At 30.8% G+C, this 13057-nt stretch overlaps 2 protein-coding genes across 2 annotated transcripts; both read right to left on the bottom strand.

Moving 5' to 3' along the window:
• Positions 1 to 2106: 2106 nt before the first annotated feature.
• Positions 2107 to 3437, bottom strand: LOC111011223 (transcription factor MYB30-like). Its single transcript, XM_022284923.2, has 3 exons — positions 3213 to 3437; positions 2965 to 3094; positions 2107 to 2867 (listed from the first exon to the last, which is right to left on the bottom strand). Exons 1-3 carry the CDS (start codon positions 3343 to 3345, stop codon positions 2399 to 2401), a joined length of 732 nt encoding a protein of 243 aa, XP_022140615.1. The 5' UTR covers positions 3346 to 3437; the 3' UTR covers positions 2107 to 2398.
• A 2596-nt stretch (positions 3438 to 6033) lies between these two features.
• Positions 6034 to 9412, bottom strand: LOC148212683 (transcription factor MYB15-like). Its single transcript, XM_088121096.1, has 3 exons — positions 9165 to 9412; positions 6943 to 7072; positions 6034 to 6489 (listed from the first exon to the last, which is right to left on the bottom strand). Exons 1-3 carry the CDS (start codon positions 9295 to 9297, stop codon positions 6054 to 6056), a joined length of 699 nt encoding a protein of 232 aa, XP_087977222.1. The 5' UTR covers positions 9298 to 9412; the 3' UTR covers positions 6034 to 6053.
• Positions 9413 to 13057: the final 3645 nt, after the last annotated feature.

The following is a 13057-nucleotide window of genomic DNA, read 5'->3' as shown; positions in this document are numbered from 1 at the left end:
TGAATTTACAACTGAAATATCTTAATTATCATTGAATAATATTCAAGTTAGTATAATTAAATTAAAGTTAATTTTAAGGCATAAGACTAAAAATATGTCTGTTAATAAATTTTTAAAGTTGTGTTTTAATAGGGTCGTGAACTTTAATAATATTTAATAAGTCTCTGAACTTTAAAAGTATTTAATAGGTGATCACTACTTTCAATTATATATCCAATTAGGTACCTAAACTATTTAATATTTTTTTTGTAAATTCACACAACTATTAGATTTAAAATTCAATATTGTGGTAATAAAACTTTCACTTTTTTAACTTTGTGTCTAATAGGGTATAAATTTTAAAAAACTGGCCAATAGATAAGTGATTAGCAAAAATTTTAGAGGAAAAAGTTTAGAGATATTAAAACTTTTAAAGTGATATTGCGAAATACTCATTATTGCATTGAAAATAAATTCATGGGTATAAGTCCACCTACTCTGACCTATATTATTTAGAAACAAGTCGGATGCTACTTGATCTAGATGCTAGAGTGTGGTATTATCACTAGTGTTGCCAGGGCTTACTAAAAAATATATATACACACACATATATACATATACATATATATGTATGTAACAGTGGATGTGAATCGTCAATTTTATTTTGATAGAGATGGATATTCTTTGGTGAGAGATAGGAGCATTCAAATAAATATCGATCTAAAGGAAAAGTTTCTGTGGTACATGGAAGAAGCGATTGGGTGCACCACACATACGAAAAAAAGACGACTCAAGTGAGAGGTCAAGGTTGTTGAAAGAGAATCCAACCACCTATTTCATTAGATGTTCTAGGAGGATGGCCCTTTCCATTCGCCCGTACAAGATTGAAAGATCTCTATCGTCTTGGATTGGACAAATACGTTAGAGATCATCATACATACCTTTTGTGTAAATGTCTCTTATTATAATTATCAATGAGTTAGTCTTGATTAAATTAATACTAAATAATAATAATTTTAATGAAAGTAATATTTAAACGATAAAGTATTTTAAAATAATTGAAGCTTTTTTTAGACAAATAATTGAAGCTATTAACATTAAGTTATTAATGATTAAAGCTGATAAAATTTAATAAAAGAAATGGATGATTAAAAGTTAGAATGAAAAGAAAAAAAACATGGTTAGTAGTAGAATGTTGACGTGGGATAATGTATTACATTATGTTTTTATTTAGTTTTTTTATTTTTTCTGGTTGAAGATAACGTTTTTAGTTTGTGTTAATTAGTATTTTAGTTTTATATATTTTCTTATAAAGCAATAAATAGTCCTTTAAAGTCTAAAAGGAAGCTTCTTGACTATTATTGAATTTAAAAACTTCCGCACACTTTTGGTCATTCAATTTTCTTAATTATTACAAATCCGAAACATCAAATGTTATTGGCCAATAAAAGTTCTTATCGTATGTCTTGATGGGACCGCACTCAAAATTCACAACAGCAGACAATGTCTGCGTTTAACACGAGACTTGGACCGGATGTGACTTCTTTTTAATTTTCAACACACTTTCAAAATCATAATATAGAGAAATTTCAAATATATACATCATAATCATAATATGGAAAATAATATTCTTCACATAAGCGGGATAAAAATTGTGTGCTTCTCTTTTTAATTCTTAATGCACTTTTTAATTAATAATATAATTGTTCTATCTGTATCCGCATAATTTAATTATTATAACACAATGCTATCAAGTTGACAACTATTACCATCTTAAAAGTAGATGATTCAATTTTCGACCGGTAAAAAATGTAAAAAATAATTGTCATATTTGTAAATATGCAATAGTTTTACAAATATATAATAAAATATTTAAAATATAATTTTTCATTTTTTTTAGTTATTTGAATTCTGCCCTTCTAAATGTTCAAATATATCAATGTTATATAAAATTGGTTATATCAATAGTATATCAAATCATGTAAACATATTAGGTATATGTATCATTATTGATATATTAGAGGAGAATGAGTTCAAACTCAAGTTTGACGGGTCTTAAAACTCTATGTTATTAAGATAATAAAACCCATTAAGAAAAGATATATATTTCACGGGTGCTGATCGTGTTAGCATAAATATAAGGTTAAATTATAAGTTACATTTATAAACTCTAATTTATGTCTAATTAAGTATAAAATTTTGGAACGTGCTGCATCCAATTACCACATTAAAATTTTGCAAAACCCATTAGCATTTCGGGTTCGCTATTTTACTTCACCAGCAGGCATGCTCAAACTTTTGGCGACACAAAAAAGATTATAATTTCCAATAGTAGAGTAGCAAGAAAATCTGCTGAAACACCATCCCATTTTGAGCCTTTTTTTTTGTTTTTGTTTATAAACAAACTATGGTAGCTCACTCAGAGCAAGGAGCAGAACAAATCAACGTAATCATCGTATGTCGTTTCATGGTGAGGTGAAAATATTCCATAGTCTGAAGAGAATTCCCAGGACGCATCCGGATCTGGAACATGCCCCACATTATTTCTGTCATCCCAAATGAACGGTTCACTCCAGAAATCGCCGTAGCCAGTACTGTGATCATAATCTTCTACTGCCCAGTTCATGATCCCAAAATTGTCGTCAGAGGAAAATGTCTGTCGGGACAAAGAAGAGCTTTCTAGGATCCCAAATTCTAAAGAAGAATAGTCGAAAAAACTGGGTTCTGTTTTTGCCAATTTAATCTGGGACGACGTTAATTGCTTTGGCTTTGGCTGAGACGATGCTGCTGCGCCCTTCGGGTTCACTTGTTTCTTTAGGTGAGCGTTCCAATGATTCTTCACTTCGTTGTCTGTTCTCCCTGGTAACTTTGCAGCGATCGTCGACCATCTGAGAAACCAAAGTAAATTAAACGACGCCGCGTAATTTAATTTCAAATTGCCATAACAATACACATGCAACAAATTAATTTGCGATGGACGTGTACCTATTGCCATATTTCTCATGCAATTTGCAGATTAAATCGTTCTCTTCGTTTGTGTAATTCCCTCGTTTAATACCAGGGCGGAGATAGTTCAGCCACCGCAATCTACAACTTTTGCCACATCTCGTCAACCCTGAAAATTAATTGATGGATTGAATTGCAAGATTGGGATTGTGTTTCTAAAGTTGAAAGCAAAATAAAGTATGGAAATTGGGAATTAATTGAAGTGTAGTGTAGTGTGTTGTAGGTACCTGCAAGCCTGGGGACCTGCCGCCATTTCCAAGGGCCATATTTTTCAACATAAGCTGTGAGCTTATGGTCTTCTTCTAAACTCCACGCGCCTCTCTTCAATCCATTCTCATCAACCACAGGCGCTCGCACCATCTCTGAGATCTTCGTATGTGTCCTGTTTAGTATTTAAAAGTAATATATATAGGAATTCAAATCTAATTAATGGGGAAGATTAAGAAATAGACGATTAATTAATAATTGTGCGATGGAGAGGAGGGATGTGGGGGCCAGGGGGATCAGCTCATGAATCATATTACATAATCTGACAATTAAAAGTTGAGAACCAATGTGACCTCATTTAATTTTAGTAATGTGTATGTAAGCTGAGAGAGACCAAATATGGGTGTGAAGTGTGAACTTAAAGATGGCTGAAAGTGAAAACACTATTGAATATGAAAAACGTAGCAAACGAGCTAAATTACTGATCTACAATTATGTAGCTCAAGTCACTTTCATTGTGTGTTGCACGTTGCACCCCATGAAACATCAATCTTTTCGTATAAATTGACCATTTTTTGCCCTCACTCCAAATCCACCAATTCTAATCATAAATATCTTATGGAATTAATGCGCCAGATTCTTTTTATTGTGTCAAATCTAGTCTTAAACAAAAGAGAAAACTCTTCTTCTATTGGATAATAATGTCAAGAATTAATTAACCAAAAATAAATTACTTAACTAAATAAATGCACAATCTAATATATTATTATCTCATTGGAAAACTAACTCGCCCTTAGAGAGGAGAATGACATCTTAATCTCTTTTGAGTACAATTATGTAGAGGTGGGGAATGGAACTCACAACCGATCTCTTAACTCTTCTCAAATTCCACGTGGAAAATAATCTTACTTTATTTAAATTTGGCCCTTTATTACATAAGTCAAGGGACATATTTTACCTATAATTTATATTGTGTTGTCCCCCATTCAGTTATATATATATATATATATATATATATATATTTTGAAGAAATCTCAATTTGGAATTGCATTGAGTTACTCTGTGTTGTGTAATTTTTCTCCCTCAAAGTAGCACAATAGCCTCGCTTGTAATATTAGTTTTACTATGAATAAAAATTTTAATTCTTTTAAATCTAATTACTAAAAGTACTGATTTTTAAGCTATACAAGTGACTACTCTTGTAATGAGTATATTTTTCTCTTTCAATTTGGATTTTGCTAAACAACAGGTACTACTCTTCTCTTTCTGCATTTATTTCTTCAACTTTAGTTAATATTCCTCTGGCTTATTTTTTTGGATTAGAGAGTTGCATTAATGAACCATTTGTTTTGTATATGATCACGCACCCTATGAGTGACTTCATTAGCAAGAGCATGATGTCTTGTAGTTTTCTTCAAAGTTCAAACATAAAATCCATTGATATGATATTGTTCATTTTATATGGCCTAAATTTAATTGGTATGATTTTCCTTTTCTACTTGAACATATAGATTAATTTCCTGTCAATACTATGACACAGATCCTCTATCATTCTACCATCATTCCCAAATATACCCTTAATTATATTGGATAAGGATTATCATATTAAGTACAATAGACCTCTTTGTATTCCTACAATGGTATCATATTGTCTACTTAGGCATAAAATTTTTAGTTTTACGATGCAAAATCAAACAAAACTTGTCTTAATATTCAAAAACAGAAAAATAGAATTACAAAATCAAATATTATAATATATATTTGTTCTGTTTGGTGGGGAAATTTTACGATCACAAATTTGTGTAGAGATATTTCAATTGTGTGGATTGATGGATGCGGGTCCTGCGTATCTTTAAGTTCATTGGTTTGTGGTGGAAATGGAAATTTAATGAATCTCTTACCGAGGCGGGTTTTTTTTTTCTCCTCTTTTTTAATATATATTTGAACTCACGGCCCTTTAATCCGACAATAGTATTTAACCCACCAAATTATGTTGAGAGTAACACTACAAATACGGATTTGACCCTAAGGTTTCGACGAAAATGAGACATAAAACATCGGGTCCATTGTTGACCAAAGTAAGGAAACATTATTAGCTTTTGTTTTGAGGGTATTGAAATTAGATTATAGGCCACACACTCACACTCACACTGAAAGCTGCCATGGGAATAGTAGCCAAGACTTGTGAAATATGTCATCCATTTTTCAACTCTTCTTTTCCACGGAGATTGTGTTCATGGTGTCATTGTGATGGGATCCCAATTACGTATTCTGACCTTTTTGAGCTTTCATACTTCAAACGTCCAACTCTAACTCTCTTTGCCACATACTTCTTTATATGTAATTAATTAACCTACTTTTTGACCAGTATGTGTCACTGTTCAAATTTCTCTTTCCCTCGAATGTATACAAAAACGCCATCAACATCATTACTTTTTTCATTACGTTTTATTTTCATCAATAAAATCCAGTAGTATAACATATATGTGAGTCTACTCTAAACATGTAATTAATAACAATAATTTAACGATCACATCAAAATTTTAGCATTTTTTTTTATTCAAAGACCGAACTTAAAGATTTTTTTTAAAGGACCAAATTGAGATTTACTTCAAACATCAAAGAATATTTGGAATATTTAGCCAATAAAGGAATGAAAGACGTGTTTGTGTTATATTTATATTTTTCATAATTTTTTTAGACAAATAATAAATAATGTTGAGGATTCAACAAAGCTCTTCTTGCAAAAATAGATATAAGAGAGATTAGAGAAAACAAACATTTGAAGTAGTTAAAAACACATTTAAATGTGATTAAACTTTTTTCATATTGGCTGTTCATTCTCAAATCTAAGCTAGGCATCAAGGCCAAAGAAAGTCATCAAACAAGGGAGGTAACTTTTCATAATCTTCAAATAGATCCATTGACACATCAGTTGGATTATAATTATTAGAACTACTAAAAGTGTCTTCAGAAATAAAAGGATCGGTCCATAAGTTGCCGCCAAGTTCCATGGAAAGTTGAGTACTGAAACCAAATCCCTCAGCCTCAGCCTCGCCCAAGTTTGTGACTTCATCTGCTGCGGAATCCAAAACCAAAAGGGTTTGATCCGAATGATCTTCTTGTGGGGATTTTTGTTGCGAGCAGATTATCAGAGTGCTTGAGCTGGCCGTTGCTGTTCCCAAGTTTGAGTTATTTGATGGCTTCTGATTCGAGAGTTTCTTTAGGTTTGTGTTCCAACGATTTTTTATCTCATTATCTGTTCTTCCTGGTAAATGAGCAGCAATTGCAGACCATCTGCCCGTGATATTATGAATCAATTATTTATGAAATATATTGTATTGTGTGTGTATTTTCTAGAGTCAGCTGGGTTTTATATAGTAGAAAGAAGTTTTTAAGATTACTCAACTAATTCCATATCCTAATTAGTTGAACCATAATTTAATATCTCTTTATATGCTAACAAACAAAAAATATAATGTAAAAGGAAAAAAAAATCTCCAATATCGGTATCAAGCTTGTTAATTAAATAAAACTTAGAAATGTAAAATCATGAACATTTTTAAGTATAAAATAGACAATATGCAATTCTCATTGCCGTGTGTAATATTGCATTCAAGAATAAATTAAAAAGTTAGATGGATTTGGACTGCATGTTGACCACAGATGATCATTTGGTGATCTGCCTTAATTTTGAATTTGATTTTTTGGAAGATTGTGTCAAATTTTCAGGAAGGAAGCAAAATTCACCTATTTCCAAGAGTTTCATGCAATTGAAGGATGGTTTCATCCTCTTCCTTCTGGAAGTTCCCTCTTTTGATATCTGATCTCAAATAATTCATCCACCGCAATCTGCAACTCTTTCCACATCTGGATAAACCTAAAATTAATGGACAATTTATTTCATTACTGCCAAAGTCTTAAACTTTGTGACCGAAAATTAGAGCTACTTCTGTCAGAATATCGAACTGAATAAGAGCGCGTGCGCACACATATATATATAATTTTTTTTTTTTTTTAGTTTAGTTTACAAATATTCATCTTGTGTACTTTGAGGATCCTTCTATTTGAGTCTTAATAATACTTTCAACTTTCAAGTGTCCAAATTTAGTCTGCTTCCTTGTAAATACAAAAAATAGTCCCCATCCAACTTAATTTCTGGGCTAGTTCCAAGATAATAATAATAAAAAAAAATTACATTGGTTAGCAAAAATTTTATACATATTTATAAAAATGTCAACCTCATGGAATATTTGAATTTTTATCTTTGAAATTTATTCCAATTTTACCTTTATGACATCTAAGGTATCTCTGATATACATATGATTGTATATCTTATATACTTTTAATGTACCTTTATTATACTTCCGATCTACATTCGATGTACCATTGATATACATCATATGTATGTATTATACATCTAATAATGTATATCTGATGTATCTCTAATTTATGATATATACAAAGTGTATTTGTAACTAATATGCTAAATATAAGGTATATCAAATGTTTAATTTTCAGTGGTATATCAGTTGTTTAAATGGTAATTTATCACTGCGATTTGTTGATTGATATACTAATATTATCAATAATTGATTGCTATATCACTACTATTTAATCTATATTAATAGTAATTAGATACTAAATATAAGGGATATGAGCTGCTTAAATTTATAAAGTATATCAAATTTTTAACTTGTTTATTTTTCGTCTATAGTCCACATCAATCTTTTATGCAAGAACTTTATATTTTATTTTTGTGCCATTGTTTTCATCTGAAAAAAAAATTAGTAGATATATTAGTAATATATCAACACACAAATATCATAGTTATATCAAGGTATATAGTGGTAAACTAGAGGCATATTAAATGTATATCACAAATATATCAATCATACAAGAAGTTATATTAGTAGATATGAAGTATATATCACAGATACACAAGTGTTATATCAGCATGGTAAATCATATAATCATATCAGAATTTATATCAGTAGAAATCATAATTATATCATACATATATCAGTGGTAAAACTATATTAGAAATTATATTAGTAGATATAGTAGTTATATCAGAAGTAAATCAGTTGTATATCAGTGATATATCAGAGACACATCAAATATATATCAAACATACATTGGTGGTACACATCATATAATCATATAAGAAGTTATATTAGTGGATAACATAGTTATATCAGTAATATAATATTAGTGGTATATTAGTGATAAATCAGAGGTATATATCAGTGCTATATATTAGTGGTATATCAATGCTACGAGGGTAATCAATTAGACTTTTTATTTAGACCTCCATTTTTTCCAAAAAATTTGCTATATTGTAAAACTAAAATGTAGGTCTAAATTTGTTATTTTCTAAAACATAGTTACTAAATTTGTTATTTCCTTGATTTTTTTTTTTGGCCCTATACAATCTATAAGCTCTTTATCCTTCTAAAATTGGAGAAACCCATTTGTTGATTGAAGGTTATTTTTATTTATTATTATTATTTTGCAAAGGTTTGATTGAAGGTTATTATTATATATTATTCTGCCAATTAAAATGTATATATTAACCTCAAATTAATAGTTGACATTATTTCTAAAATTTATTGAAGGTCGCACTAAATTTGGACATTTAAATATAGCAAGTGGGGAAGTGCAGTAGGATTAAAATCATATAATTTTAACCTTAAATTTCTCCTGATATTTAGTAACATAGACCAAAATATTTCCTAAAAATACTTTAAAATGCATCTAGAAGAAACACTCTATAGTCTGTAGAGAAAGTATTCCTACTTTAATTATTGCACTGTTTTACAAAATCATCTCAAGTAGTAGCTAACCTGAACAAAAAGATCACTACACCATAATCAACAGATCATAGAAGAGATCGAGGAAGTGGAGATGAGAAGATGAGAAGATGAAGTAATTAAAATAATTAAGGCTTATAAATTAGAATAATTAATTACCAGCAAACTTGGGAATTAGGCGCCAATTCCAACAGCCATACTTTGTAACATAAGCTTTAAGCTTCTCATCTTCCTCCTTTGTCCATGTACCCTTCTTTATTCCATTGTTGTCGTAGTAAGGAGTTCTCACCATCTCTCTCTCTCTCTCTCTCTCTCTCTCTCTCTCTCTCTCTCTCTCTCTCTCTCTCTCTCTCTCTCTCTCTCTCTCTCTCTCTCTCTCTCTCTCTCTCTCTCTCTCTCTCTCTCTCTCTCTCTACTCTCATTCAAACCACAAACTCGCTTCACAATCCCACCCCAATTTATTACATGCATCATAATAAGACATTTAATTTACTTTCAATTAAATGCGTCTTTGGAATAATTATTCTTAACATGTTTATTTTTTCTAGTCTTCACTCTCTCTTTTCACACCATAAATTTTTTTTAAAAATAATTTGTAATGATATTTATTTTTTCTAATTCCATATATGGGTGAAATATACAAACTTTAAACTTTATGTCTAGGTTTGCTGGCTACTGTTTACCATTCTTGATAAAATAATACTCACATAATTGACAAATCACTAGTAGTATCTATTTACGGCTGTACAAAAATTTTTCCCAAATATTTATTTCTATACGGTGAACCATCATCCGGAACCTAGTGAAAATAAATTAACCTCGTTTTCTCCCACTCTAGAATCCACATTTTCCCAATTATTACCAGATTTATCTTTAGGTATTTATCATTGAAAAATTTTTACACTTGGTGTGTTAAGTAACTTTCATTTTATGATTTTGGGAAACCAATTTGTTTGTCCATGGAGGGACCTTACATAGGTCTATAATAGACATAAGCTATCCCTCTCATTGTCAATTGGTTTTGAGATGGAACCCAATGAATATTAATATGGTATCGGAGCCTAAATAAGCTCAAACAAACATCCGATCCAAAAAAATAAAAGAGATCTATCAAAATTGATGAACCAAAAGAGCCACGATCTTGAGGGGGCTGTTGGGAGTAGATGAGTGCATGACTATTCGAGGCAAGATACAAGTGACACTTTGTTCGAGGGGAGGATTTTTAGGTTTGTAAGGGTTGCAAACAAAGTCTCACATTGGTTAGGAAAATGGGTGACCCATGGTATATAAGGGAGGACAATTACTCCATTGGTATGGGGCCTTTTGGGTGAAACTTGGACAATATCATGCCATTGTGGAGATAATATTGTTTAATGATAAATGCTCATTTTGATCTTCGTTTCTCGAACCCACATTAAATTTCCAATAAAAAAAGGGGTATATAATATGATTGATAATGATTTAACTGATGAAAAGTTTGATATATCTTTGGACCTATGAAGATTTTTCTTTTTCATTCAAATAAGGGGGTAGAAATTCAAAACTACAACTCTAAAGAAAAGTTATCTTAAAATAGTTAATTTAATTTAATAAAATGGCATGGTGGAAACAGATGGATGAAAAATGCTCATACAGTAGCTAAAGTAAAATAAAATAAAAGGAAAACCATTTCCATTTTCCTCCATTATATATGTTTATATTTCTCTATTTGCAACCCGAAATTGCAGACAGATCAATACAGAAGAAGCTTCGTGACAAGTGAAAAGTTCAGTTTTCTAGATATGACGACTTTTTGGAAACCCTCACAAGAAAATAACACACCACATACTTCTCCACAGCCAGAATATTGGAATTTTGCTACCATTTTGTTAAAACGCCACGCGTATAAGATAGTACATGAATTATAAATGGTGGGGGGCCAACTTTTGCTTCGTATCAATATTGAAATTAAAGACATTATTACATTAGAAATACATTTTCTAAGACAATAAATGTGAGGATGTAAGAGTTTAAAACTATCCATCTCGATTGATGGAGAGGTTTTCATAAAGGTATATATTTTTTATTTATTAATTTGAACCATATACATATTGAATTTTCTCATGTAACCATATAGACGACATAGTAAATTTTAAGAGAGTGATATGTAATTTAATTACGTGAGACAAAATAAATTTATATAACTAGTCTATTCTAAGCAAGGCTACTGTGGAAATTTTTTTTCCATGTCCACACTTTGAGTTCACTCTACCAAGTACCAATTCACACGGTCAATTTTGTTTTTTAAGGAATTCACATTAATCAATTAGTGTTGTAACAGTGATTGTTTTTATTGGATTGTTGAAATATCTCTGAATTGTCCTTTCTCTCACAAAACTTTAATATAAAATCCAAATTATACCTACCAACTCTAGCATAGTTTGAGATATTATATACCAATTTAAGCATCGTGGATAAGATTTCAAATAATTTCTTTGGAATTGAAGAACCAATCCACCCCTCTCCATATATGTTTTACTTGAAGATAAAGTTCGTACCCACACCTGTAATTGAAAGGCTTAGAGCACTAGAGAGCAAAAGTCACATTTTACAGGCTGAATTTGATGTGATAAAATAATTAAGATCGATCATAAACAATGAGATAGAAGACTTGATAAAAATTGAGAACTTCATTGGAGAGATATGTGTTCTAGCCTAAGCCGAAAAGCTACATTCTCCAACATCGAAAGAAGGCGAAACATTATCGATAGCCACCTTGTGAAAACAGCACCGACCTAGGGAACTCTCAAACGTGGAGGTACGAAGACAATCTTCTTTCTTTGGCTTCAAAACTTAGTTAGAGAGGAGCTATCTTAATTTAATGATTTAGTTTTTGTTATTTTCCTAAGAAATCCAATAATCAATAATATTTAGAAGGTCTCGGAATAAAACCGAAATTGAAAATATGGTTCAGTTTCCATTTTTTAATAGATAATGGGCCTGGCCCTGATCATCTAAATGGGTTGGACCCAATGGAGGTCTCCTCGTGAGCGAATATTAGGATTGTATTTATAATAAATAAAATTTATAAAGAAATACTGAAAAATAAAATAATTATACAAACAGTACTTCAAGTTTATTCTTATTCATTTTCTGGACAACTTACATTTTTTAAAAACTCAGGCAACTTTTGGACATTTTTTATACTAATTTTATAATATTAATTATATTGATTTGACATTAAAAAATTAACGTTAATATGTTTTTAACACGATGATTTGAGAATTAATAATTTTTAAAGATATGATACGAGCCATTTTTTCTTCTCTCTCTTATGTGTTTTACCCTTTCCCATGCTGTTAAGACACTAAAGAGGGAAAAAAAGATGAAGTAATTCTTTATAGGGAAGATGATTCTTATTTAATAATATTGGACTTAAGGCTCCTTAACGGTAAGTAGCACTTTATCTTCACCATCATTAAATATTTGACAACTGAAAAAGAGAAACGTAAAAACAGAATTTAAAAAAAAATAATAATGAATTTTCAAAATTTCAATGGTGGTGAGGACCGAGACTAAAGAGCCAAGTATTTTCCATAATACTGTGAACAATACGGTAAAATATAGCGGGTTAACTGTGAACTGATATACGAATTTTCAAAATATCATTAATAAAGTTAGTATGAGGCTTAGTAATTGGTCAGCTAAAACTTTGTCCTTTCCTTTGCTGGTCGTGCTACTCTGATTCAATCGGTTATCCAAGCCATGCCTACATATAATATGCATATTTTTAGGTTCCCAGTTGCGGTCTGCAAAAAATTAGATCAACTATGTCGGAATTTCCTATGGGGACACGTAAATTCTCACGGAAGGATTCACCTAATAAATTGGAATATAGTCACGCGTAGGAAGTATGAGGGAGGTCTAGGTCTTCATAAATTTAGAGAGTTCAATACGGCTCTTTTAGGAAAAATAGCTTGGGGGTTGATAAATAGGCCAAATGATTTATGGGCACAGGTACTCATTAACAAGTATAAGGGCCGTTGGAAAGAAGATTGGAAACTATCAGTGAA

Source organism: Momordica charantia, assembly GCF_013281855.1.
Source record: "Momordica charantia cultivar OHB3-1 chromosome 2 unlocalized genomic scaffold, Mcharantia_2.0 BLBB01000002.1, whole genome shotgun sequence".
NCBI lineage: Eukaryota > Viridiplantae > Streptophyta > Magnoliopsida > Cucurbitales > Cucurbitaceae > Momordica > Momordica charantia.
The sequence above is the reverse complement of the archived record's forward strand: the minus strand, read 5'-3'. Positions and strand labels throughout refer to the sequence as shown.

Bases quoted from the DNA above. Each gene is read 5' to 3' on its own strand.
- LOC111011223 (XM_022284923.2), bottom strand. From the start codon at position 3,345: ATGGTGCGAGCGCCTGTGGTTGATGAGAATGGATTGAAGAGAGGCGCG. The intron at 3,095-3,212 runs GTACCTACAACA...ATTAATTTTCAG, and splicing joins GCAGGTCCCCAGGCTTGCAG to GGTTGACGAGATGTGGCAAA. The intron at 2,868-2,964 runs GTACACGTCCAT...TTGGTTTCTCAG, and splicing joins CATGAGAAATATGGCAATAG to ATGGTCGACGATCGCTGCAA.
- LOC148212683 (XM_088121096.1), bottom strand. From the start codon at position 9,297: ATGGTGAGAACTCCTTACTACGACAACAATGGAATAAAGAAGGGTACA. The intron at 7,073-9,164 runs GTAATTAATTAT...CATTAATTTTAG, and splicing joins CCTAATTCCCAAGTTTGCTG to GTTTATCCAGATGTGGAAAG. The intron at 6,490-6,942 runs GTGAATTTTGCT...TATCACGGGCAG, and splicing joins CATGAAACTCTTGGAAATAG to ATGGTCTGCAATTGCTGCTC.